This window comes from Streptopelia decaocto (genome assembly GCF_964273445.1).
Source record: "Streptopelia decaocto genome assembly, contig: HAP1_SCAFFOLD_58, whole genome shotgun sequence".
Classification (NCBI taxonomy): Eukaryota; Metazoa; Chordata; class Aves; order Columbiformes; family Columbidae; genus Streptopelia; species Streptopelia decaocto.
Genome location: NW_028115117.1, coordinates 202,881 through 230,839, shown reverse-complemented (window position 1 = coordinate 230,839; position 27,959 = coordinate 202,881). Strand labels below are relative to the sequence as shown.

The 27,959-nt window shown below is 53.5% G+C and overlaps 2 protein-coding genes across 2 annotated transcripts; both read left to right on the top strand.

Annotated features, from left to right (window-relative positions):
* Nucleotides 1-15,972: 15,972 nt before the first annotated feature.
* On the top strand, nt 15,973-17,954 carry LOC309452927 (zinc finger HIT domain-containing protein 2-like; the record flags this gene model as incomplete). Its single annotated transcript, XM_082077582.1, has 3 exons — nt 15,973-16,104; nt 16,402-16,614; nt 16,766-17,954. 3 exons carry the CDS (start codon nt 15,973-15,975, stop codon nt 17,645-17,647), a joined length of 1,227 nt encoding a protein of 408 aa, XP_081933708.1. The 3' UTR covers nt 17,648-17,954.
* Nucleotides 17,955-21,168: 3,214 nt separating this feature from the next.
* On the top strand, nt 21,169-27,572 carry LOC309452926 (uncharacterized protein; the record flags this gene model as incomplete). The annotated part of the gene is made up of 16 exons (XM_082077581.1): nt 21,169-21,289; nt 21,783-21,862; nt 22,060-22,185; nt 22,322-22,401; nt 22,493-22,613; nt 22,937-23,026; nt 23,403-23,507; nt 23,988-24,137; nt 24,335-24,489; nt 24,804-24,945; nt 25,388-25,564; nt 25,834-25,989; nt 26,456-26,557; nt 26,922-27,024; nt 27,283-27,345; nt 27,436-27,572. The coding sequence occupies 16 exons, from the start codon at nt 21,169-21,171 to the stop codon at nt 27,570-27,572; spliced, it is 1,908 nt and encodes a 635-aa protein (XP_081933707.1).
* Between the last annotated feature and the right edge of the window lie 387 nt (nt 27,573-27,959).

Here is a 27,959-nt window from a genome sequence, read left to right as displayed (position 1 = left end):
AGTCATGGCCCATGAGCTGACCCTGCTCTGCTCCTCTCTTACACTGCCCACACTTGGATGGTCCTCAGGAATCATCCATCAACCTGGAGGAAGCATAACCTCCTGGAATGTTGGCCCATTACAGAAGGACAAGAGTGGAAGGTTTGTGAGACACATGGGAGTGCAGGAAGAGAGTGGTCCCTGCGTAGCAGTAAGTGTGTTAAAGAAGAAGACCTAAAGACCATGGTCTGGTCATACTAATGTGGAATAGACTGATTTTTCTTTTTTATTTTAAGACAGCAGAAGAAGGAACGTGTGCAATTCAGTGCTGGGGCATGGATCCAAATTGAGGATTCAAGTAAGTTTGGGATTGGAACAGCTCAGGTGATTGGTGACCATTGCCAGGTGTATGAAAGAAGCTGAATGGGTTTTGAGGACCTCACAGGCATTGCCAAATCCTCAGAAAACCAGAGCCTTGTGGTTAAAGCAAGAGCACTTGGCACCAAACCCACCTCCAAAACAAATACCCTCCCAGTGACCACAGGCAGAGCCTGAGAAACATAAGAAAGAAATGGTCTCCTTGGTCGGGCCCTGGGGTCAGGGCTCAGCCATCCTGATGATAAACAGACATGAAGGGCTGACATGGCATCAGAGCCACCTCCACATCACCTTCCACACCTGTAACCAGTGTCTCCAAGTCTTTCCTTCACCAGCCTCCAGGGACAGGGACCTGCACTGGTTGTTTCCTTCACAGCTGTGTCAGTGATGGCCCTTCATGGGGTCCCAAACACCCTCAGAAACTTGGGGTTTGCTTCTGCCTTTCACTTCATTAGACGTTTGTTCATTCTTTCAGCGTCTGCAGTTCAGGATAATGGCATCAGAGGGCTCATGAACATACAAAATGCTCTTACATGCTAATCCACTGTGCATCGTTTTCCTAAATGCTTCAAGTCTGGTGTGGATGATTAGGGAGATTTCAGGAATAGCCAAACAGAGAGCATTTCCATAATAAACAGCAACAAAGCAGTATTTCTTCTGTTTCATTCCCTGCTCACCCTTCCCTCCCTTTCCAGAACAGGCGGTCTCAGCAGTCTCCAGTTCATGTTGTTCTGGAGCGTCTCCTGATAAAGACTGAATATGTCAGAAAAGTGGGTACCAAAATCACCATGTGAGTGAGGAGACAGGCCAGGACAGCTCAAGTGGAGTCACACTCCTCTGGACCAAGAGGTGGGTGTTCCTGGGAATCTCAGGTGCTGTGCACAGTGATACTTGTGTTCAGGGAGCTTGTCAAATGACCCATTTCCTGTTTTGCACAAACACCATCAACTGTTCTTTGGGGTTCCATGAAGACCTGTGGCACACACAAGGTCTTCAGGTCACTTCATGTTGGGAGAAACAACCCATGGGAAATAACCTGAATGCAGCACTGGGATGTGCTGTCTTGAACTGAGGTCCCCATGTCCATTCCTCATGACGTGGGACATCTCAGATGAGTGCAGAGCAGGTGACACACCACAGGGCTGAGGTGTCTCCCGTCCCTTGGGAGTGGCAACAGGAGTCCAGAGGGACACTGTGACTCCTGCCTCTGTGTGTAAAAGGGACAGACTCTGTCTCTGAGTTTCCCTGGGTGCATAAGGAGTCCATGAGGCCAGCTCAGATGTGGACACCCAACAGAACCTGACATTTCTGTGTGTGACTCCAGGAACAAACCCAACAGGCCCAGTGAGATTCATCTCAGCTGCCTTAACCAGGCTCTTTGCAAGTGCTCCTGTCTGCTACATCACCCTTGCCCGTGAATCCAGATTGTGATCTCAAAAGTGCCATAGAAACCAGAATGGTTCCAGGGTCCTTAGAAACCGCAGACCTCAAACTCATCTTCAGGAACAGCAGGAATAGGAACTGGAATAACTACAGGCTGGCCACCCTACCTCCCTCCCTGGGAAGGGGATGGGACACGTCCTCCTGCAGCCATTTCCAGGAATGCGAAGGACAAGGAAGGGATTGCTGAACCCAAATGGACAGGGGAAAGAAAGGCATGTTGTGTACAGGGCGTTGCAAGGCTCAGCCATGGTCTCCTTCTGGCCAGAGTGGTGCTGATGGGGCTCAAGAAGTGGATGCTGGGTGGGAAGTTGGCTGAACCATCAAGCTCAAATATCATCAGTGGTACAAAGTCCTCCATGCAGCCAGTTACTAGTGTCATGTCTCAGAGACCAGCACTTGGACCAACACTATTGAACATCTTCGTTCTCTCCTTCTGTGATTTAACAGAGTGCAATTTCAGTGCCTTTGAGGAAGATGCAAAGCTGGGAGGAGGCCTTGAGCAACCTCACCTGGTTCACCCTGCCCTGAGCAGGAGAGTGAGACAAGATGAGTGAGACAAGGGCTCTCCGCAAACCTGAGTTATTCTGTGATTTGCCTTGGAGAGATTTCTGGAGAGAGAATAGGCAGAAGAATAGTAAAAAAAAAAAAAAAAAAAAAAAAAAAAGCAGAAGAAGAGATATAGAAGGTGTTAATGTAAATAGAGCAGTTCCAGTGAGGAGTGCTTTTCACTCACATTGTTAGTAGGAAATATATTTGGCAAATTTGAACAAGGTGAGGAAGTGGGATGGGTGTCTACAGCCTGTGGGAAAGAGGGGCAGGTGTAGGAGTGTGTTTCAGTCTTGGTCAGGTCCTGGCTGCTAAGGAGGGGGATGGATGGGTGTGTTATTATGAGGTCAATTGTGTCTCAGACACTCATAATCCAGTCAGAATGATGTGGCTGTGAAGGGACAGTGAGGTCAGTTCCACCTCTGGAGGTGACAGCCCAGGAGTAGGGACATGGCTGGGAAAGAACCTCATGTCTATCAGAGAAGCTGAAAGGCCAGCAGCACTCATGGGATTTAGAAGATCATGGTGAGGTTACTTCTCCCTGGTCAACTGGAAGACCAGAGGAAGCCTAACAGGTTGGGTTCCCTGCTTCACGGGCAGTTTCTGAGGTGGTGAAGCTTTCCCAAGTAGCGGGAAAACGCATGAGAGAAAAAAAAAAAAGCCACCAAATGTAGATTGGGAAGTGGAGACTGGATATCAGGAGGAAGAAATGTCACTGGAAGGGCAGTGCTGTGGTGCAGGAGGTGACCCAGAGGGAGCTGGATCAGCCCATGGTTTGTGTTCCAAAGAGTGGGGGTGCAGACACAGCAGTGAAAATGCAGAAATTCTGGGGTGAGAGCAGGTGGGGACAAGGAGGCCATGAGGCCCCTGTGCTGCAAGGACAAGGTGTCTCCTCACAGGCATCAGAGGTGCAGACAACAGCCACAGCCAAGGGGAGAAGGAGCTCATGTCTGGTGGGGCTTTCAGCCTCTTTCCATCCCGTGATCATCTCCACGACAGCCTGTCCTGTGCTGTGGCATCCCCTGCACCTCTGTCCCTGCAGGCTGGAGACATCCCCCCTACTGCCCCACCTTGCTCCTGTCTGAGCATCTTCCTTCCTTTGCTGAGATCTCTCCATCCTCCCCAGCTGTCCCTTGAAGCACAAAGCCTTGGGCTGATGCAGACTCCCTCTGCTGACCTGCTCCACCACAGCACTGCCCTTCCATCACATTCCTTTCTGCTCATGTCCAGCCTGGACCTCCCAGGCTGCACTTTGGCCATTATTTCTTGCTCAAGCTCTTTCCCACTATGAAGAAACCTCCACCATCTCTGAAACCGCCCTTCAAGCGCTCTCAGGCTACTCCTGCACTGCTGCAGCCTTCCCAGCGCTGCTGGGCCAAAGCAGCCCAGGTCCCTCAGCACCCCACACCATGTGCACAAGGTGCTGAACCTGCCTTGGCACAGCCCTGCACTCTCCAGTTCCTCCCTGCTGCTCCAAACTGGGAAGCCGCACACTGGCACACACCCGTGTGTGTGGGTCACACCAGTGCTGAACCGACTGGGATGAAAACTGCAGGTGTCTGGGTCCCCACGCTCCTCCTCATGCAGCCCCGTGTGCAGCTGCCTTGTTCATGGTGAGCGTGCACCACGGGCTGGTGTGGGGACCTTGTAGTGCCCAAGCCCTTCTCCTCAGGGTCACTGAGAACTCGTCATTCCATCTTGTCACAAATCAGAGATATCTGATGGGCGAACATCAGATATTCACAAGGTCTGGACTCTCCCTGGACTGAATATCCATTTGCTCAGTTGTTAAGGTTTCCATGCAGATGGCTTATCCTGATAAGGGTGTCTCTCCCAAAATAACAGGATAAGGAGTTACAGGGCACTACAAATACCGTCTCCTGGAGAAACTGTGGAGTCTTGGGTGTCTGATACTCATAATGCCAGAGGTCTGCAGTTTCTGATGTTTCCCTTCATATGGTAGAGCAGTAGCATCACATGCCTGGGGACAGACAATGTCAGCTGAACGTTGAGGAGTCAGCATGAGAGGGCAGAAAAACATGGGCAATGTGGTGACTGGACATCAGCTACAGGCCCATTGATGAGGAAGAGGAATGAGATGAGGCCTCCTTCAGACAAATGAAAGAAGCCTCATGTTTCCAGGGCAGTATCCTCATGGCAGACCTGAGATATCCCAATATCTACAAGGTACTGGCCATCCAGGAGGGTTTGGAACTCATTGACAACATCTTCCTGACATGGGTGACTGAGGAGTCAGTGGGGTGAGGTGCCCTGTGGGACTTCACACTTACAAACCAGAAAGAGTTGGTCAGGATGGCACAGTCAGGGATGGGAAAGTGGAGCTGAGGCTCCTGGGAGATGAGAACAAGGCCAAGAGCAGGATTTCAGGAGAGCAGGATTTGGCTGCTGAGGGACCTGCTTGGGTCCTATGGACCTTGGTGTCTGCAGTGCTTTTCTCTCCCATTTCCTCCCTCTTCTCTCCCACCTGCTGTTGTGCAGTGTTTTTTACCCTTTCTCAAATACAATATCCCAGAGGTGCTGCCGGAATCACTGAGTGGCTCAGATTGGGCAAGGAGTGGGTCCATCTTGGAGCAGCTGAAATCTGCTCTGACTGACATTCGTCAAATTCCTGTTGTCTTCTCAGAGAGCTGACAACTGTAGCACACCCACACTCACCCCCAGTTCCAAGTCTTTGCCATGTAAGCCCAGTACAGGGTGACAATGTGTTGGGTGTTACAAACTACTTGATCATGGAGAAGAAATGGAAAATGTCTTCTGTCAGCAACATGAGGAAGTCACAAGTCAATGAGAAGGTTCCTATGGAGAACTGTAATTGCTCTGACATTAACTGGCCTGGCAAAGTAGCAAGTGCCAACAGTCCAAAGGATCTTGGTCCAACTGCTTAACATGTCTGCATCGTGGGCCAATGAGAGTTATGCTCACCTGGATCTGGAACTGGGAAACAAGGAAACCCTGGTGAGGGATGTGAACATCAGTGTCCACCTTGGCTGTTGTGAGCAGGACACAGAGGGGTCCCAGGCAGCAGAGAGGAAGGAGGAAGGCCAGCAGCAGAGCACAGGCTGGTGGGCTCCAGAGGAGAAGACTTTGCCAAACTGGACGGGCTGATTCAGGTGGTGCCATGAGAAGAAGCTCAGAATGGTGAAGGAGCTCAGGAAATCTGATCTCCCTTGCGGGACAACCTGCTCCAAGCACAAGAATGATCTATCTGAGAACCAGTGAAATGAAGCATTTATCTCGTGAGGGTGTTTGTCTGAACCGATGGAGCTGTAGGGCACAATGGCACCACACAGGAGGTGGGAGCAGGGGAAGCTGCAAAGGAAGAATTTAGAAACCTTGTCCATGGATGTGGGGATGATGACAAAGCTGCCCTGGACTTGATACCTGCAGGGGAGGCTGAGGGCAGCAAGATGAGCTGACACAGCTTCCTTACAGAAAAAGTTCAGGGTAACATAGACCTGCTGCTGAACTTCGTAAGAGTAGAATCAGACAGGACTGAGGTTCTTCATGGCTTCCTCGCCTCCATCTTCACCAGCAAGGTCTCCTGGGCCTTTGTTCCTGAAGGCAGGAGTCTGGAGAACACCCAGCAGTGGATGGGGGTCAAGTCAGGGGTGACCTGAGAAAACTCAGACACCGTTACAGAACAGGAGATGGGTCACTTGACCAGCTTTTCAACACAAGTATCGCTGTGCTGTGGCACCTGAGATTGCCAGGAACACCCACCTCTTGGTCCAGAGGAGTGTGACTCCTCTTAAGGTGTCCTGGACTATATCCTGATTTACATGGTGATTTAGGCACCCACTTTTCTGACATGATCAGTCTTTATCAGGACACGCTCCTTACCGATATGAACTGGAAACTGCTGATACCACCTGTTCTGGAAAGGGAGGGAAGGGCGAGCAGGGAAGGGAATAGAAGAAATTTGGCTTTATTGCTATTTATTGTGGAAATGCTCTCTGTTTGGCTATTCCTGAAATCTCTCTAATCATCCACACCGGACTTGAAGCCTTTAGGAAAATGATGCACAGAGCCTTGGCATGTAAGAGCATTTTAGATGTTAATGAGCCCTCTGCTGCCATGATCCTGAACTGCAGCTACTGAAACAATGAACAAACGTCTAATGAAGTGAAAGGCAGAAGCAAACCCCAAGTTTCTGAGGGTGTTTGGACCCCATGAAGGGCCATCACTGACACAGCTGTGAAGGAAACAACCAGTGCAGGTCCCTGTCCCTGGAGGCTGCTGAAGGGAAGAGTTGGAGACACTGGTCACAGGTGGTGAGGGCCATGTGGAGGTGGCTCTGGTGCCATGTCAGTCCTTGATGCTTGTTCACCAGAATGGCTGAGCCCTGACCCCTGGGACCTGGTAGATTTTTCTTCAATGTGTTTCAAGCTTTTCCTGTGGTCAGTGTGAGTGTTTTTTATTTTGGTGGTGAGTTTTATGCCAACTGATCTTGGTTTCATTGTAAGGCTCTGTTTTTCTGTGGAGATGGAAATGCCTGTGAGCTCCTCACAACTCATCCAGCTTCTTTCATACACCTGGCAATGGTCACCAGTCACCTCAATGTCCCAGTCCCAAACTTGCTTGAATCCTCTATTTGGATCCACACCCACCACTGCAGGAGGTTCATGGATCCACCAGGCTCATGGGTGATTCCTGAGGACCATCCAAGTGTGGGCAGTGTAAGAGAGGAGCAGAGCAGGGTCAGCTCATGGGCCATGACTGAGCACAGCCACCCCAGCAGCAGCCGTTCCCCATCTCCCAGGCACAGCCATGCCCACAGCATGGCGGGGGGCGTTCCCACGGTGACGGCGGGAGGTTTAAAAGCGGCTGAAACTCGATACTAGCATTCAGTCAGCTGATCGGAGCCAGCCCAGCGAGAGCCGGAGCCGGCGGGGTTCAGCCGACCACGAGGTTCAGCCGAGATTAGGAAGCTCAGAGGGAAACGTACAGGGACAGCGTGATTCCCGGCGGGTCCCGATCGCCAAAGCCCCGGCAGCCATTGCGAGAGAGCGGCTGACGTGGCGGGGGGCGTTCCCACGGTGACGGCGACCACACCCCCTCCCCTTGCCTTGAAAAAGCCTTTGGGAGGGCAGCGACTCGTCACCAGGTGCAGGGAGGAGCAACCAGCTTGTGTAGCGGGTGAGTCCCACCCACACTGTGCTGCAGCAGCAGGTGTGGTAGCTTGTGCAGCAGGGTGTAGAGAGCACTTGTTGTTTGTCAGCCCCTCTAGCTTATTGCCAGCGCCCCAGACTGCTGACGACCATGGTCGTCTCCAGGAGGAGAGCTTGCCTCAAACAGACTGTAGCTACACAGACTGAGGTTCTGTCCCGAACGGTGGCTGTTCAGGTCTCCAAGTGCAGGGAGTGCCAGAGCCTGCTGCTGGGGGAGGGAGGCCAGCACTCCACCTGTGTGAGGTGTGAGCAGGTGCAAGATCTGCTCGACATGGTCGTCAAACTTAAGGAGGAGGTTGAGACGCTGAGGACCATCAGGGAGTACGAAAGGGAGATCGACTGGTGGAGTAACACCCTGACGTGCCAGTCGGAAAGGTCCCAGGGAGGTACCTCCCAAAAGGAGATGGACCTCCTGCCCTCTCGGACAGAGGCAGAAGTCCTGAGACGGCCCCGCCCTTGTTGCTCTCAGGCAGAGGTAGGGGACCGAAAAGACGACAAGGGTTGGAAGCGTATTCCGGTTCGGCGTCGCGGGCAGCCCCCCTCCCTGCCTGCTTTGTCTCCCTAGGTGCCCCTTCGTAATAGGTTTGAGGCCCTGGATCTTGAAGAAGAGGTAGGTGAGGAGGTGATGCCAAGCCTGCCCACAAGATCACGTAGGAAGAGGCAGTTGACTTCACAACTTAAGACTGCCTCTGATAAGAAAGAAAGAAGGGTGATTGTAATAGGAAATTCCCTTCTGAAAGGAACAGAGGGCCCAATATGCAGAGTTGGCCCTCATCTTAGGGAAGTTTGTAGTCTACCTGGAGCCCGGATCAAGGATATCGCTAGAGAGCTCCCCAAACTGGTGCACCCGACGGACTACTACCCGCTGCTGGTCTTCCAGACAGATGGGGAGGAAGCTGCTTCCCGTAGTCTGAGGGGGATGAAGAATGATTTCAAGGTCTTGGGAAGGATGGTGAAAGACTCAGGGGCTCAAGTGATCTTCTCTTCACTCCTTCCATCTTCAAGTGATGATGTGGGATGGAATAGGAAAATTCACTCTCTAAATGGTTGGCTCCAAGACTGGTGCTACAGGCAGGGCTTTGGATTTTTTGATAATGGTTGGTTTTATAAGACACCAGTCCAGACACTGTCACGTGGGAAAGGTTTATCTCACAGGGGCAAAAGGATGCTGGGGCAGGAATTAGCTGGGCTCATTTGGAGAGCTTTAAACTAGGCTCGAAGGGGGATAGGGTTGTAGCTGGGCTTGTCCCAGTGGGGCTGCATTCTAAAACTGATGAGGACCGGGTGGCCTCCTGTGCCCCTAGGGAGAAAACTGGTGTGCTCTGCTCGCTCCCTGAAATGCCTGTATACCAATGCACGCAGCATGGGGAATAAGCAGGAGGAGCTAGAATCCTATGTTCGGTCGGGAGATTATGATCTGGTGGCAATTACAGAAACATGGTGGGACAGTTCACATGACTGGAATGTGGTCATGGATGGCTATGTCTTTTTCAGGAAAGACAGGCCAGCCAGGCGGGGTGGTGGAGTTGCTCTCTATGTGAGAGAGCAACTACAATGTACTAAATTCTGCCCAGGAGCGGATGACGAGCGAGTTGAGAGTGTATGGGTCAGGATCAAGGGGCAGGCTGGCAGGGGGGACACTGTTGTGGGCGTCTGTTACAGGCCACCAGATCAGGCTGAGGAAGTTGATGAGGCCTTCTATGGGCAGCTGAGAGTGGCCTCACAGTCACAGGCCCTGGTTGTTGTGGGTGATTTTAACTTCCCTGATGTTTGCTGGAAGGACCATTCAGCCAGCCAGCCACAGTCCAGGAGGTTCCTCCAGTGCATTGATGAGAACTTCCTCATGCAGATGGTGGAGGAGCCGACTAGGAGAGGTGCACTGCTGGATCTCATCCTCACTAACAAGGAGGGTCTGGTCGAAGCAGTAAAGGTTGAGGGCTGCCTGGGTTGCAGTGACCACGAGATGGTGGAGTTCAGCATCTCGTGTGGCAGGAACAGAATAGTAAGTAGAATTGCAACCCTGGACTTCAGCAGGGCTAACTTTGGCCTTTTCAAGCAATTGCTGGGGGAAATCCCATGGGCAAGACTGCTTGAAGGAAAAGGAGCTCAAGATAGCTGGGTGGCATTCAGGGATTGCTTCTTCCACGCTCAGGATCAGAGCATCCCCACACGCAGGAAGTCAAGGAAGGGAGCCAGGAGGCCTGCGTGGTTGAATAGGGATCTGTTGGGTATGCTCAAGCAGAAGAGGAGAGTTTACAGGTCATGGAAGCAGGGGCTGGCCACTTGGGAGGAATATAAGGCTGCTGTTAGAGGATGTAGGAAGGCAGCTAGGATAGCCAAGGCCTCCTTAGAATTACAGCTGGCGAGAGGGGTCAAGGACAGCAAAAAGAACTTTTTCAAATACACAGCAGATAAAACTAATACCAGAGGTAATGTAGGCCCACTGATGAATGGGGTGGGTGCCCTGGTGGCAGAAGATACAGAGAAGGCAGAATTACTGAATGCCTTCTTTGTCTCTGTCTACTCTGCCGGAGGCTGTCCTGGGGAGCCCCGTACCCCTGAGACCTCGGATGAAGCCAGGTCAATGGAGGAGTTTGCTTTAGTTGATGAGGACTGGGTTAGGGAGCAATTAAATAGTCTGGACATTCATAAATCCATGGGTCCAGATGGGATGCATCCGCGGGTGCTGAGGGAGCTGGCTGAAGTCATTGCTGGACCGCTCTCCATCATCTTTGCTAAGTCTTGGGAAACGGGAGAGGTGCCCGAGGATTGGAGGAAAGCAAATGTCACTCCAGTCTTCAAAAAGGGCAAGAAGGAGGACCCGGGTAATTATAGACCGGTCAGCCTCACCTCTGTCCCTGGGAAAGTAATGGAACAGCTTGTCCTTGGTGCCATCTCAAGGCATATCAAGGATAAGAGGGTTATTAGGGGCAGTCAGCATGGCTTTACCAAGGGTAGGTCATGCTTGACCAACCTCATAGCCTTTTATGAGAATGTAACAAGGTGGATGGATGATGGCAGAGTGGTGGATGTTGTCTACCTTGACTTCAGTAAAGCCTTTGACACAGTCTCCCACAGCATCCTCACAGCTAAGTTGAGGAGCTGTGGTCTGGACAATAGAGTAGTGAGGTGGGTTGCAAACTGGCTTAAGGAGAGAAGCCAGAGAGTGGTGGTCAATGGTGCGGAGTCCAGTTGGAGGCCAGTATCTAGTGCAGTGCCTCAGGGGGCAGTACTGGGGCCAGTATTATTCAATATATTCTGTGGGACAGGATTTGGCTGGCCTCAGCAAAACTCCCAGCACTTATCAATTGGTAAAAGGAGATGTGCTGGAGCTTTTTGGTCACAGGCCATGGGAAGGATAGAGGCGAGAACCTTAATTAGAAGGAGGGGAGAGTGTTGATTTTATGTTCAGACAAGGTTCACAAGTTAATAAGGTTGTTCTGTAAAAAGGGGACTCTTGTTTCTGTCTAGGGAAGATTGTTTTGGTTGGGGTAGTAACTGTTTGGGAAAATGCTCAAACTATAGTTCCCCAGCCCTTACAAATACAGACAGACATAAGAAACTTACATGATGTACAGAGATTGTTGGGAACAATTAATTGGGTCCGACCGCTGTTAGGAATTACTAATACAGACTTAAAGCCTTTATTTGAACTGCTAAAAGGAAGCACAGACTTATGTGCACCTCGTAGCCTCGGACCAGAAGCTGTTGACTCCTTACAGAAAGTTGCTACAGCAATTACTCATAGGCAAGCGCATCGTTGGGCACCTGAGTTGTCTTTTTATCTGATCATTCTGAATCCTGCTAGACAGCCGTGTACCCAGCAACCCCATGCGCTGATATTCCAATGGGACTCACAGAAATCAGATCCCTTATTAATCGTTGAATGGGTTTTTCTACCAAATCAATCTACAAAAACTATTTTTACGCAACACGAGATGTTTGCTTCTTTAATAATTAGAGCCAGACAACGTCTGTTAACCTTATCGGGAACAGATTTTGCTTGTATCTGCTTACCTGTAACCACTTTATATTTGCAGTGGCTTTATCAACAGTCAGATGCCTTTTGCACTGCGTTAGCTGATTACACGGGTCAACTCACGTCCCACCCACCTTCGCATAAACTGTTTAATGTTGACTTCCACCTCATCTCTATACCGAAAAGAAGCTACCAGCCATTAAAAGCCCTTACCGTCTTTACAGATGGATCTGGGAAATCCCATAAATCAGTTATCCTGTGGTGGGACGGTCAGCAAGGGTGATGGGACTCAGACGTACAAACCGTTCCTGGCTCTCCCCAGACAGTAGAGTTGACAGCAGTTGTTCGAGCCTTTCGGAGGTGGTCTGCACCGCTTAACATTATCACTGATTCAGCTTATGTTGCAGGAATTGTTGAACGAGCTGAAGCATCTGTATTACGTGATGTAATGCATTCTTACTTATTTGTTTTATTGCAGGAGCTTATTTTTCTCTTAGACTCCTGTCCTCATCCTTACTTTGTTATGCATGTCAGATCACACACTTCTCTACCTGGCTTTATTGCAGAAGGGAACCGACGAGCTGATTTGCTGACATTACCAGTGTAAGTATTACCGGATCGCGTGGCACAGGCTAAACTTAGCCATTCCTTTTTTCACCAGAATGCTGGAGGTCTCTAACGACAGTTTGGCCTCACTTCCCAACAAGCGGCTAATATTATTGCTGTATGCCCCGACTGTCAGAAACACTCTTTTCCGTCAATAGCAGGAGGAGTTAATCCCAGAGGACTGCAGAGCTTACAGTTATGGCAAATGGACGTTACGCATTATCCGGAGTTTGGTAACTTGAAATATGTCCATTCTTCTATTGACACCTTTTCAGGTGCTTTGTTCGCTTCTTGTCACACAGGGGAGAAGACGCCTGGTGTTCAAAAACATTTGATGCGTGCTTTTGCCACCTTGGGCATACCCTCTCAAATAAAAACAGATAATGGCCCTGCGTATGTCTCGGCCGCTATAAAAACCTTTCTCGACTCTTGGGGTGTGATCCACACTACTGGCATCCCTCATTCCCCTACAGGTCAATCCCTGATCGAACGCTTTCATCAATCTTTGAAACATTTATTACAACAACAGAAAGGGGGAGTAGGGACTGCCACCCCTGGGGAATGTCTACAGAAAGCTTTGTATGTTTTTAATTTTTTAAATTGTTCTTTGTTAGATAGCAACCCTCCGATAGTCCAACATTTTAACATGAATGCTTCACTTGAGGTGCGAGTTAAGGCCCCAGTATTGGTTTGTGATCCAGAAACAGGTAAAGTAATGGGACCGTATCCCCTTATCACATGGGGCAGAGGTTCTGCTTGTGTCTCCACAGAGAAAGGCCCTCGATGGATTCCAGCAAAGGCTGTACGACCCTTCTGTGAATCCCGACCACAATCACCCGGAGAGAACCCGATCACCCTCCAGACCAGCTGTTCGAGCAACAAACTGGTGAATCTCCTGAGGACACTGGTGTGACAGTTGCTTAGAAAAGGAAGTTGGTGTAGCTAAAGTTTTGCTTGTGACAGGGCACGCACCATTGGGGAATAGTCGTTATTTACATGACTGTATAGATTGGGCCTATTTAGTGTCGAAAAAGGCAGAGGAGGTGTTAGTTTGTGATCTAGAGTGTAGTAAAACAAACCTGGTGCCCGCTATATGGGCTGTTATTAAGCAAGATTGGGATTGGACGAAAGAAAGATGCAGAAAACAATTTGCGTGGAAACTAAAGAGGGGCTTTTAGACTATTTCTTTTTATGATTACGTTAGAGGTTGCGCGAAGCCACCCACTCTTATCTGTACTACCCCAGGTTAATGTGTGGGTAACACTAGCAAATCTCACTGGACAAGACACCTTGTGTCTCGCTACTGCCTCTCCTAATAATCCCTTTTCTACATGCCTTGTAGGACTGCCACTAGATAAATGGCCCATACCTGATAAGGTGAGAAAAGCCTTTCCAACCTTGGCTCCCAATTTAACCAATAACTGGGATGCCTGGACCCCTTTTCTCCCGCATGCTGCTTTAGAGCCACAAGAAATTGAGTTGCTTGGATCAATAAAGATGGATTTCTGTGTTAGGTTTAACTATACAGGAACAAATCAGTCTAAGGTATGGGATGTCTCTCCTGTCCATCCCATTTTTATAAGTGCTACTACTTGGTGTAATTACATAGCAACAAACTTGTCTAGACCTAGCAATGCTCCACTTTGATTACCGTCAGGGATATTTCTTATTTGTGGGGATAGAGCATGGCCTGTTGTCCCTTCTCATATAAAAGGAGGTCCGTGTAGCCTTGGACGCCTTTCTGTCCTGACTCCTAATACATCCATGATTCTACAACACCATCTTTCTCGCAGAACAAAGCATAGCATCCATGCATATACCCCCGATTGTGATGATAATGTGAAGTTTTGGTCTTTTAGCCAACACGTCACCTCTCTTTTAACACCTGGAGCTGCAAAAGCATTAGCAACATTAGATAAGCTTGGCTGCTGGCTTGCTAAACAAACGAACGCTACTAGCAATGCATTGTCTGGTCTTTTATTAGATGTAGATAGTGTTCGTCATGCTACATTGCAAAATAGAGCTGCTATAGATTTTTTGCTTCTAGCGCAAGGCCACGGTTGTGAGGATTTTGAAGGCATGTGTTGTATGAATCTCTCTGACCGCTCGGAATCAATTCATGCTCGTATTCAACAGCTTAAAGCTGGGGTCTCTAAGCTTCAACAAAATGATAGTTGGGATTGGTTAGATAAACTTTTTGAAGGATGGGGATTGTCAGGATGGTTAAGGAGTCTTGTGAAGATGGTTGTATATGTTTTGGCAGTTTTTATTCTCCTGTTACTCTTTTTGCCTTGTTTGTTGCAATGCCTACAAAAGTTTATTGCGCGTTCTATAAAAAGAGTTCTTCTTGTGCAAAAGGAAGGGGAGATGTGGGACAGGATTTGGCTGGCCTCAGCAAAACTCCCAGCACTTATCAATTGGTAAAAGGAGATGTGCTGGAGCTTGTTGGTCGCAGGCCATGGGAAGGATAGAGGCGAGAACCTTAATTAGAAGGAGGGGAGAGTGTTGATTTTATGTTCAGACAAGGTTCACAAGTTAGTAAGGTTGTTCTGTAAAAAGGGGACTCTTGTTTCTGTCTAGGGAAGATTGTTTTGGTTGGGGTAGTAACTGTTTGGGAAAATGCCTTAGCACCAGCCAGTCAGTACAGTGTAGACCAATCAGTTGTAACGTGGTAACAGAGACACCAATCAGCTCACAGCACGTTGCTGAGGAAAAGTATAAATGTATGTGAGGCACACCAATAAAGCGGACGTTTTGTTTGCATCAAACTGCATCCCGTCTCTCAATCGTGGCAATATTCATTAACGATTTAGACGAGGGAATAGAGTGACTATCAGCAAGTTTGCTGATGACACCAAGCTGGAAGGAGTGGCTGACACTGGAAGCTGTGCTGCCATCAGAGACCTGGGCAGGCTGGAGAGCTGGGCGGGGAATAACCTGATGAAATTTAACAAGGGAAAGTGTAGAGTCCTGCATCTGGGCAGGAACAACCCCGGGTTCCAGTATAGGTTGGGAGATTACATATTAGAGAGCAGTGTAGGGGAAAGGGACCTGGGGGTCCTGGGGACAGCAGGGTGACCATGAGCCAGCACTGTGCCCTTGTGGCCAGGAAGCCAATGGTACCTGGGGTGGGTTAGAAGGGGGGTGGTCAGTAGATTGAGAGAGGTTCTCCTGCCCCTCTACTCCGCCCTGGTGAGACCACATCTGAGTGTCACGAGGATGGAGCCAGGCTCTTCTCGGTGGCAAACAATGATAGGACAAGGGGTAAGGGGATCAAGCTGGAACACAAGAGGTTCCACTTAAATTTGAGAAAAAACTTCTCAATAAGGGTGACAGACACTGGAACAGGCTGCCCAGGGGGGTTGTGGAGTCTCGTTCTCTGCAGACATTCAAAACCCGCCTGGACATGTTCCTGTGCGACCTCACCTGGGCGTTCCTGCTCCATGGGGGGATTGGACCAGATGACCTTTTGAGGTCCCTTCCAATCCCAAACATACTGTGATACTCTGATGTCCCCAACCCCGCCAATCCGGGCCGCTCACCTCCACGTTGCTCCAGTGCAGCGCCTGGTTAAAATCCTCCACCGTGAGTCTCCGCCGCCGTGTGTGTTTCATGAACTGGGAGCTGTTCTGGGGGGCGACGGACACACAGAGCCGGCTCCGTCAGCGGCGCTGTGAGCGGGCCCGAGCCCGCCCCGCCGGCCGTACCTGCGTGCCCTCCCGCAGCCGGTAGCAAACGTCCTCGGCCAACAACACCGCCACTTTGTCGCTGAGCTCCAGCCCGGTGCTTTCCGCCACCAGCCGCACGGATTCCCGCGGCAGCAGCACGGAGCGCCGCTCCTCCCACTCCGCCATGGATACCAGAGGCACCGCCCGCCCCCGGCCCCGCCCACCCCAGCCACGCCCACCTCGCCGGTCCTCCCGCTCCGCCGTAGCTGCCACAGGCCCCGCCCACTCCCCCTGGCCCCGTCCACCTCGGGAGTCAGTACAGCACCCTATTGAAACAGAGAAAGGAAGACGGAAAGGAAAACGGAAAGGAAGACATGGTTGTGGCAACACTCAGATTTTAATTACATTTTTGATTTGTGAGTCTAAGCACAGGCTGTCTGAGCCCTGGGTTCCCGCACCCCAGCTTTTGAGATCCGGCGCTTGGCCGAGCCTCTGCATGAGGACAAAAAACATCCCCATCCCTGCAGGAAACAGCTGAGAGCTCGCCTGCATCACGTTAGCACCCCAAACCCCCAAGGCTGCCCCACAGACACACTATAGATCCCTCCGCCAGGGAATTTGCCCTGGACTTGGGGACAACGAAGCGAGGACGGAAGGACCCGAAGGAGCAGGACAGAGAGAGAGACGAAGCGGGGACGGAAAGAACCGAAGGCGCCAGCCGGAGAGAGCCGAAGGCGGCGAGGCCGGAAAGAACCGAAGCGGGGACGGAAGGACCCGAAGGCGCAGGGCGAAGAGAGACGAAGCGGGGACGGAAATAGCCGAAGAGGTAACGAGCCGGGGCGGCAACAACCGAGCGTTGCCAGGGCGAGCCGAAGAGGAGGGTTGGAGAGCCGAGCGCTTCCGCACGGCGCCGAAGCGCGGGCGGGGACACCCGAAGCAGCGGGGAAGCCGGAAGATGGAGGCGGCGGCCGCGCCAGCTACGCGAGGCCGAGGCTTCAGGGGGGTGCGAAGGCCGCGGGCTGTGGGCATCGCTGAGCGCGGCGGAACGAGCTGCTTTCCAGCGGTTGATCCGCACGGGGGAGGCGGCAAAACTGATTCCGGCGTGGAGACCGTGGTGGTGGCGCCGAAATAAAGGTAAAAACGAGGTTAAATATGAACATAAGGATGAGGATGAAGATGAGGATGAGCCGCAGATTGCTCCACCACCTGCCGTCCCCTCATCCATCCCCGCACTGAGCTCCTTCCCGGCACCTCCGCCGTCCCCATTGCTGCGTTTCCAGCTGCCCAACGTCCTCTTTGGCTACGTCTTCGCCTTGAGCCTCCACGGAGGGGATGAGTCGCTGGTGCCGGAGCTGCCGGGCGCCGCCATCGACGTGGCGGCCGCGCTCAGGATGCGCCGGGCGTTCAGATCCACCGCCGAGGCCCTTCGAGCCGCCCGGGATGATGCGAAGGGCGCCGGGTACCCGACGGGTCCATTGGGAGATGCTGGGACCGTCCTGGCTGTGGCGGAGCTGCTGGAGGGGCCTGGGGACAATAGCGATAATTACACCCAAGATAACGCCGCTAATTACAACAATAATTACGTAATCATGGCTCTGGCACACCTGGAGCAGTTGTTGAGCCAGGGACGACTTAATTTGGATGCTAACGAGCGGCAAACGTTTGTTAACGCGCAGAGGAAGTGCCGCTTCCTAATGAGCTGGAGCCAGGAGGCACCAATGGGGACGATGGTGGAGCTGGCGAGGGAGACGAGGGAGGTTGTTAATGAGCTAATTAGCGCTAATGAGGGGATGGGGCAGGGGGAGATCTTTAGTGCCTATGAAGGGAGGGGGAGGCAACTAATTGAGGAGCTTGATTGAGGTTAATGAGGTCGTCAAGGAAACCATTTAATGAACATCCAGAGAAGCTGCTCATTAAGGAACCAAACTAATTAACATCCAGAGAAGCAGCTCGTTAAGGAACCCGCTAATGAACATCCAGAGGATCAGTATCCAGAGAAGCAGCTCATTAAGGAATCTGACTAACAAACATCCAGAGAAAAGCTGCTTATTAAGGGCTGAGTTATGAGTGGGGGAGTCTGGTCATTAAGGACTCCGCCGAACTGGGGGTGGCTTGTTAAGGGCCAACATTTAATTAACGTAATAAGGAATAAACATAATTACTATAGAGCGGGAGCTGCTAATTGGTGGGGGGGCTAATTAACCCATTGACCCCCAGAGGGGACCCAGGCATCTGGGGCATGGTCCAAGGACGCCACGCCCACTGCCCGCTGATGGGGTGAGTGGTTCTGTGTGTGTGGCTCTGCCTCCCTGCGGCTCCGCCCCCTCCTGCTGATTGGCTGAGCAGTTTTGCGTGTGGCTCTGCCTTCTCCCCGCGGCTCCACCCTTCCTGCTGATTGTCTGAGCGGTTCTGTGTGTGGGTCTGCCCCTCCCGCTGATTGGCTGAGTGCTTCCATGTGTGGCTCTGCCTCCCCGCGGCTCCGCCCCCTTCCATGCAGCCCCGCCTCCTCACATTAATTGGCCGAGCTGTTCTGTGTAAGGCTCCGCCCCCTCCCGGCTCTTAAAGCGACAGTGACCCCGAGACTGGGGGAGGTGCCAATAATTTATTTGAATATTTGGGGGGTCCCAGTGACATTGGGGGTGGACACAGGGGTTGTCCAGGAGTTTGGGGGGATCCCAGGAGTTTGGGAAGGACCCAGGAGTTCAGGAGGGACCCAGGAGTTCGGGGGGATCCAGGAGATCAGGAAGGGAACCCAGGAGTTTGAGAAAAAGGGGACCCAGGAGTTCGGGAAAGGGACCTCGGAGTTTGGGAGGGACCCAGGAGTTCAGGGGTTATGGGGCAACTTATAAAATAAGAGGTGTGTTTAATACAGTAAGGTATTACATATTCATAATAACCCCAGGATCGCCTATACATATTCATAACCATTCCCTGCTTCTTATTCAAATGAGTCCCAGGTAGTTATTTCCATAGTTTCCTCCTTGACCCCTCCCTGTTACACCTGTGCAGTGCCATGTGGTGGTCTTGAGGAGGGTCTTTGAGGGTCTGTGTATGAAGGCTCCTTCAGCTTCGTCACAGTGAACTCTTTCCCTTTGGCTCACTGTGTTGAATTGACTGGAACCCAAGCTGCCAAGTTGATTGAAACCAGACTGGTTCTCCCCTTTTGCTGTAAATCTTCGTTATCTCGTCTTCTCAAGTTTACAGTTGGTGCCTCAAGTTTACATCTAGGTGCTGTAAACTTCTTATCTTGGCATTCGATAAGGTTCTGTTTTTACTTAACATAATTGGTTACATAAAGCTCTAAACTAGGCACCCTTAAAGTGTTAGTTCCCTCTGTCACAAAGCCTGTGTGGTATGGAGGGCGATGACTAAAGTGTAAATACGGAGAGGCCTGGCAAATTGACTATATCACAGTGCCGCAAACCCACCACGGCAAGAGCTCTGTGGAAGCCACCACCAGATGACTGGAAACATGCACTGTGCCCCACGGCACTGCCCGCAACACTGTCCTGGGCCTTGAAAAGCAAGTCCTGTGGCGACATGGGACACCATGGGGAGTAATTTAGGGTTCTGCTCACTGCAGAACAGCGTTTAGATTTCTTAAAGACAAGTGCAACTTCAAGAATTCAGTGGCAGGTTCACTCTGTTATTTACTGCATGGGGGAACTATGGCGAGCCGAATGCTGCTGGCCTTCTCTCCCGGTGCCTGTACCAGTTCACGAAGCAGACTGTCGGGATTCTTGCCTCCCTGATAACCGTTCGCTCTGGAGTCTGTGTCCTGGAGCTCCGAGGACAAACTCTCAGGTGAGGCCATATCCGTCACAGTTCACACTGTCAGGATTCTTCTCTCCCTGATAACTGTTCACTCCAGAGTCTGTATTTTCAAGCTTTGAAGACAAACTTTCAGGGGAGGCCTGTATCCGTTTGCAAAAGCAAACTTTCAGGCATTCCCTTCCTGACAACCATTTGCTCTAGAGTCCGTGTTTAAAGCTCCAGTGGCAAACTTCTCTGATTCCACGTGGGCTTTGTTGTGTTCAGCTGTAGACATTGGTTATTGTCCATAACCTTGCAGGTGCTGTTTTGCCTGAACACAAATTCCTTTCTTCTCAGCGACGTGCAATATAGGACTTATCTTCTAAGTGTTCAGTGTAGTTTGTAGTTGCTTTTGGTAGATATGAGCAGCACTTTACAGCTTAAAATTTTAGCAAATACAGTTTACCAAGTAACATGAAGCAAAGAGTATATTAAAAATCATACAACCTTATGTCCATAAAGAATTGATTATATTTAGTGTGCCTCTACTTAAGGTAAATGATTAATATTAAACTTAAATTGGTCTCATCCACTGACCTGTGAGTAGTAAAACCATTGCCATACAGCTCACTTATTTAGCAGGGAGAGCTCACAGTGGCTCATCCAGGCTGTCGTATTTATGGAATGAAGTGATTGACTTGTAGTCACATTGCACACAGTAGGAAAAGTGTGTCTGAGACTTGTGCACTCACAAGTTACCGGCATTCAGTTGCTCTTCTGCTTCCCTGTGGGTCTCCTGGCAGGAGTTCTTCGCCTGGGTACGGCTCAGGCCCTTCCCTCCTCTGGAGCCTGGACCCAACTGCTGCGGGTTTGGCTGGGGGCGACTGGGGGATCGAGTGCATCTGCCACCCCTGGCAGCCCAGAGAGAAATGAGCCAGACAACGGGACTCCTTTCCGCAACATCCTCAGAGACGCCTGGAGCAAGGAGCGAGGCATTGAGTAGGTCTGTGACATCCCCACCATGCACCAGCTGCTGGGAAAATGGAGCGGTGCAGCAGACTGTTATAGACTGTGCTCAGAGCAATGGGTGCTGGAACTTTTAGAAACGGATTGAAATTTGAAACAGCCAGGTGCCCAGGGCTGAGCTGGCCTGTGCCTCCCAAGGGCACACCCTGGCCTCCCTCCCCAGGCACAGCGTCACAGTGGGGCCCTTTGTGACCTCACTTGGTGACACCCACTGCCCTGCACGTGCTCAGCGCAGCTGCGGGCCCAGCCCACACTGTCCGACAGGACGGTGACGAGACAGGGTGTGAGCACGGAGCTGGCGAGAGCCCCCGAGCGTAGCCCACATCTTTCAGAGAATCGGAGAATCTTTTTGGTTGGAAGAGACACTTAAGATCATCGAGTCCAACCACAACCTAGCTCTAGCTGCCCCCGGCAGACTCTCTGCTGCCCCTGGCAGACTTGGAGCAAGGAGCTCCTGAGCGCAGCTCACGTCTTTCCCCAACGAGGAGCACACGAGCGCAGCCCACACCTTTCATCGCTGCCTCTGGCAGAGCTGCAGCACCAAGGCGTTTTGCCGAAGCATCCGCCTTCCCCATCCTTAGACCTAGCCTTTGTCTGCAAAATGGCGGAGAGACCCCCCAGCCGACCTAGGCTGGCCTGGCAGGAGGAGGTTGGGGCTCCCCAGGAGGTCAGATCTCCACTGGACCCCAACCAGGTTGATGTGGTCCAGCCACTGAAGATCGGTGAGTGAGGGGCCCTGATTGTCTGGCCAGGGTGGGGCCCAGCTATCCCTTTCTGCTCCACACTGGGATCACGTTTCCCTCACGCTGGCAGGGGGTTCCCATGGGTGGTGATTGTGCTCCCTGAAGTCCAGGGCTGCTCTGAGCTGGGAGCTGGCGCCAGCACAGCTTCTGCGGGCAGAGGGGACCCAGCTCCTGCTCCAGGGCACGGGCAGCCAGAGGCAGCTGGGCGGGCAGGAGGCAGCCGTGCTGCGGGACGGGGACCTTTCCTGCCCGTCTGAAGCGAGTTCCTCACCCACTGCACCCGGCGCTTTCCCCGCCCTGCCTGGCTCCAGCATCTCAGCCCGTCTGCCGGGCACCCTGCAGCCCTGACACGCATGGGAAGACCGTGCCAGGGCAGCAGGCACTGGGATGGACGTGGGGCAGATCTCCTTCCTCTGTTCTGGCCTGCCTGCAAACCCTCTCTGCAGCCCTCCCTGCTCTCCTCCTTTATTAGATGCTGGCTGGTTACCTGTCTACCAATTCGAAAGGACATGTGTGGACTCCATCGTGTCCTTTGTCAGCAGCCCAGAAAAGGTAACCATGGCCGTTTGGAAGGCGGCTGAGCCGGTGTCTGCTGCCAGGGGCTCTGCTGCGGGTGCTGGAGGGTGCTGGCTGGGCAGAGCTGCTGCTCCCAGGGCGCTAATTGGCACTGCACCCCCATGCTGTGGTGCCGCTGGCTGTGTGTCCCCATCTCACACTCCCTGTTTGTCTCTCTGTCCCCTGGCTGCCAGGAGGAGAGCCAGAAGATTCCATTTCTTCAGAACATTTGTGACCTGTGCTACAACAGCAAGCGCCACGGCCCTCCACAGGGCCTAGATCTCTTCTGCCAGAGATACGGTCTGGCAGAGAATATCAAGGTGAGGGGATACGTGGCGTCTCTGGGGAAGGGGGCGATGCCCCCGGCACCCTGTGAGGACAGCGGTGGGCAGGGCCAGGCGCTGGTGGCGCTGGGTGCTGGCAGCTGCCAGGTCCCATCCCGGCTGTGCTCTGCAGGTGCTGCTGGAAGAAGAGCCCAGGAACAAACTGCGCACGGCGGTGCGGTGGAACGCCATGCTTGCCATCGCCGAACTGAGGTACCTGCCCATCCCTCCCGGGGACCCCTGCACGAGATCTCGAGGCACTGCTCCAAATACCAAAGTGTGACTGGCTCCTCTCTCTTTGCAGCGCAGTGGAGAGGGCGCTGGAGGGCAAGGAGGCAAGCCTCCTCCAAGCCTGCTTTTCTAGTGTCTTCTTGCTTCCTCCAGAAGAGAAAATGCAGGATATGGGCCGTTATCTCTTCTTAAAAGTAAGTGCTTGGTGAACTACAGGACCCAACAGTCCCTCTGGCTGCTCCCTGTTCACCCCGTGCTGATATATAACCAGAAAGACAAGGCAGGGTTGGTCTCAGCTCTGCTTTCACACCCTCATGCCTTCATCTGCTGACAGTTGGCCTGGCCATATCCAGTGCCAATTGCTGCTCCGCCCATAGCAGATTATTTGCCCCTGAGTCTCTCCCAGGCACAGCAAATCAGCACAGGAGTTGCCTCTTGGCACTGAGAGTTCCTATCAGTCCCCCGTGTGTGAAACAGATGGCAGGAAACACAGCCAAAACTCGTTGTCTTCTTGCAGACCATGGAAGCCATGGACAACATGCTGCAGGCATTGGTGCTCGGCTCTTCAGCCTCCAGAGTCAGCGAGCTGCTCCAGAATATCTTCCAGGTCTGGCGTGTGCAAAGAGTGGGCTTCACAAGGGCTGTTCCTCACCCTGGGGGACTGGGTGTCCACTCTGGAGTGGACAGTCCCACCCGGTGCCGTGCAGAGAGCGCTGCCGGGAGGGTGCCCACCTCCCCGGGGAACCAGGGGCTGCCCGCCAGGCTCTTCCGCAGCACAGTGGCCGCAGAGGGTGACATCTGCCTTCCTGCCTGGCCACAGGGCTGTCCCAGGGCATTTGCTCCAAGCCTGCCAAGGGCCCGAGGGCCAGAACCCCACTGCAGGCTTTGCTCGAGAACAGAGTCCAGCCCAGGAGTTGAGTGGTGCTACTTCTGCTGGAGCGGTGGCTGCTCCCAGGGCTCACCAGCAGCTTCTCTCTTCCCAGATGCTTTTGACCTTCACCACCTCTGAGAGAAAATGTGTGCAGGAGAGGGCTGTGGGGAGGATTGAGAAGATGAGCTCTGCGCTATTCAGACATCCCACACTGGCGGTAAGGAGCCAGGCACCTTCCAGCCAGCCCGTCTCCCCATCCCTGCACCCCAGAGCAGCCTGCAGCTCTCCCCACAGGGGCTGCTGCCCAGGCAGCTGCTTTGGGAGCTGTGGCCGGCACGGGCCTGCAAAGCCCTGACTGCCCACAGAGCCAGCCCTGGACACACGCTTGGGTTCAGGGCTTTGGCACCAGTGTCCCAGCAGCAGCCCCAGTCCTCCTGGCCACCAGCAAGCCCTGGTTCACGGCAGGGCCAGCACCCTGTGCCCATGAGTCCAACCCTCCTCCCTCACTCCAGGGCCTCTGTTCTCCTCCTCCCCGTGCAGTCACTGCCGCCCCTGCTGCCAGCTTTGCTGCGGGCTCTGCCACCAGCACTGTCGGGGGTCTCTGCAGGGCTGCTGGCACTGCCTGGCTAAGCAGCAGCATCAGGGCACTGGGTGTGATTTGGCTTCACTTCCTTCTTTTCTTTCCTTCCTCCCATAGTCCTGTGCAAGATACCTCAGAACTTCTGAAAGGACAGACATCGTCCTTGTGTTCATCGAGGCGATGAGAGACACCAGCATCTTTGACAAGAAGCGGGCAACAGACTTGCTGGACATGGTCATGGAATTCCCTGACTTCTGGCTGGCGGATGTAAGTGGATAGTGGCTGGATTGCCCTGCCAGGCTTCAGCCCTGTCAGGCCTTGTTCCTTCCTTCATCCCTCCCCCCCAACCCCTGGTGTCTCAGGAATCTGAAGCCACATGAAGGTGGCAGAGAGGGATGGGAAGGACAGCTGAGGAAGTGGCTGCACTCCAGTGGCAGCGCCATCCTCACCTGTGTCTCCTCCAGCTGCCAAAGATCATGAGATGCATCCACAAAAACCTGGACAGCATCAACACAGCACCAGCTCGGCAGAGAGTGGAGTCCCTGCTTCTCCTCATGGCTGACAGGAGACCTGGGAAGGTGCTCACAACGCTGCTGAGGATCGCTCCACCAGGAGACAGGTACTGGCCCCAAAAGCCATGAGGGCTTGTTCACTGTGGGGAGAGGGGCACAGAGCCAAGGAATCCTGCAGGACACCCCCGAGGAGCAGGACCCTCCATCCCACCACATTTGCCAGCGCTGGGGGTCAGCCAGGCCCGCAGCAGCCACAGCTGGGCAAGCCAGCCCAGAGCCCCCCACTGCGCTCCTGCCAGCCCCACGGGAGCAGCAGCTCAGCCTCTGCTGCTGCCCAGGGCATCCCAAGCATCCTGCAGCGCGGAGCCCGGACACGCTGCTGTGGCCCAGGCTGCCCTGCTGACGGAGCGCTCTCTTGCAGGACTGCCCTGGACATGTGGGACGTGATGATCTCCACACCCAAGACTCTGAAGCAGCTCTTAAAAAACTTGCGCAAAAGACTCCTGGTCACAGACTCCATGTTTCCCGAAGACGTCATCAGTGGGTCAGAAAGACCTGACATGGTGAGCAGGGCAGCATCAAAAGGAGCCACGTTGGCAGCTGGGCTGGGGCATTGGGTGAGGCGGTGGCTTGGCCTTGGCTGGGGATCAGGCAGTGGGTGAGAGCTCCAAATGCCCTCCCTGCCGTGCTGGGGCCTGATGGCTGCCTGGGGAGCTTTCCAGGCATGGAGGCTCTCTAAGACATCTGCCCATGGGAGCCTGTAAGAAAAGGGGACGGCTGAGCAGCGCACAGGGATTCATTGCTTTTCAACCCTCCCTGCCCTGGCCCTGCTCTCCTGTACCTCCGTGGCTGTGCCTATGGCCACCACCTGCCAGGAGGCTGCCACAGAGATTCCTGTGCCACCACCTGCCACGAAGCTGGACAGGAGGCTGGTGCTCAGTGACTGGCTTTTTTGCCAGGGTGGTCTTTGATCCTTTCACAAAAATGAAACTGTTTTTCATACAGGCCAGAAAAATACAGTCCCTCCTGCCGCAAGTTGTGGGGTTGCTCGACTCCAGCAACACAGAAATGAAAAGGAAAGTCCTGACATTCTTCTGCAGCGTGATGGGACACCTGAAGCGGGAAGAGGCCAGACCCACTGTCGAGCAGCTGGAGGAAAAGCTCCTGCCCCTCTTTGACGATGTAAGGCTGATGACGGAGACTGAGCCCTGGGGATGGGCAGCCTGCAGTGACAGCTGCCCTTCAGCCCAGCCCCGTGGGCAGCACTGGGAGCAGGCTCTGCTCCCCTGGGCTCTCGTGGGATGGCTTCTGGGCTTTACAGCCCAGCACGGCTCCCTGCTGCACAACCTGACCCTGGAGCATCTCCCCTCACGTCAGCCCCGATACTGCCCCTGCTCACCATGGGCAGAGAGCTGCTGGGATTGAAGTCCAGCTTTCCTCCTTCCTCCCAGGAGTCCAGCCAGCTGCGAGCGCTCTCCATCCGCCTCTTCAGAGAGCGGGTGCAGTCAGTGATGGTGCACGACAAGAAGAGGATTAAGAGCTACGTGCACCGTGCACTGCTCCCCCTCTTCTTTCGTTTGAGTGACCAGAGCAACAACGTGGCCAAGGTACAGATTTCCACGCTGAGCACTGAGGCAGAGAGGGGTGTGCTGACAGCACACAGGTGGCCTGGGCACCAGGGGACAGGGCTGCTGGCAACTGGCAGCCTCCTCCAGCCCATAGGAAGGATCCTTACAGACCCAGCACGAGTAGCAGTAGAGAAGCTGCCATGGCCATTTCCACCACCTGCCATAGCTGGTCTCACAGGGCTCAGCAGTAGCCTGTGGCCACCGAGGCCTGAACAGACGCATCCCTACGGGCTCCTCAGCTGTCCCTGCAGGTGCTGGGTCTCAAGCTTTGAGCCTCAGTCCCTGTCTCCCAGGGCTGTGCCCAAGAGAGCCCCAGATGTTTGGGCCAGGGCATGTCGCTGCCCGCAAAGGGCAGGTGTTCCAGGAACAAAGCCAAGAATGGGGGGTTGCCAGGTCTCCTTATGCAGACCGTGGGTACCATGTCCCATCTTCTGCTGTTCCGCAGGCCGCCAGGGAAGCCCTCCTTGGTGCAGCAGAGCTCCTGAAATGGAAACAACTCAAACACCTAGTGCAGACTCAGCAGACATGGAGGATTGGAGAGAGCTTGGTGAGAACAACGAAGGCCCAGGCTGACTGAGGGCTGCCCCACATGTCTGTGCTGTGGGCTCTGCAGATGTGCCTCGCCCGCCCTGCTGCAGCCCCGAGCTGCATCCTTGTTGCCTGTCCTCAAGAACAGAACCCCCAAGGGCTCTTCCCTCTGCCCCGCAGCCAGCGGGAGGGAGGGCTCTCAGCACCCCTGGGACCACTCTGCCTGTGTCTGCCTCAGCCTCAGCCCAACAGGGCTACTGGCTGGGGGGCAGGAGTGGCCTGCGGGGAAAGGGAAACCTGGGTTACTGGGAGGAGGGACTGGTCCAGCCAGCTCGGGGTGGGGTGCAGACAGTGACATGCTCACACCCTTGTGCTCTCTCCAGCTGGAGCAGAACAGGAGCAGGGCTCAAGAGCTCTTGAGTCAGAGCCTGCCATACCTGAGGGATGCTCAGGCCAGCTTGCGAGAGGCGGCCGTGAGGTTCATTGGTGAGTCAACGTCCCCAGGGTCCCTCTCTTGGCAGCCTGGCCCCAGTCCCCACCGCTGCCCTGGCACAAGGAGCAGCCCTGTGCCTGCCAGAGCCCCGGCTGCCGCGGGCAGGGCCTTGGCCTCCCCTCCCAGCCCTGCCCACGCAGGTGGCTTGGTGGCTGCCTTGCTCAGTCCCGCTATGTCGGCTCTGGGGTATCCCCTGGGGCCAGCTCTGATGAGGGGGAGGGAACAGGGGTCTGATGGAACTCTGTGCGCAGGGCTGGCTGCGCGGCCCCTGAGGGACCGAAGGGAGGAGGAGAAGCTGGCTGAGATCTGCAGTGGTGAGTAGGGAGCTTGGTCAGGAGGAGGGGATGCCTGGGTGTCTCTGCAGACGTGGGAGATCATCTGGGCTCTGCTTCTTTCTGTTGCAGCCCTTCGGCCCTTGGAGAAGGACAGTAAACCCTTCATCCGCTCCCTTGCTGCTCAGACCATTGCAATCCTGAGCAGTCCAAGGGAGCAGTCACGACGGCGATGGGCCCTGCAAGCCCTGTGCTGCTGGCGTCGCTGACCCAGGTGGAGGAGCAGCTCTGCTTGTGGAAAAATGGCTGGATTTTAATAAAGAGCCCTTCTTGAAGTTGGGTTGGGTGTCTGCCTTTTTCCAAGGACCCCAGAACCTCTCTGATTGCTGTGGCACTTTAGAGAGCACAGCCCGGCATCATGGGCAAGGGTGACGTAGCAGACAGGAGCACTTGCAATGAGGCTGTCCAGGGCAGCTGAGATGAATCTCACTGGGCCAGTGGGGTTTGTTCCTGGAGTCACACACAGAAATGTCAGCGTCTCTCAGGCATCCACATCTGAGCTGGCATCCTGGACTCCTTCTGCACCCAGGGATGTTCAGAGACAGAGTCTGTCCCTTTTACACACAGAGGCAGGAGTCACCGTGTCCCTCTGGCCT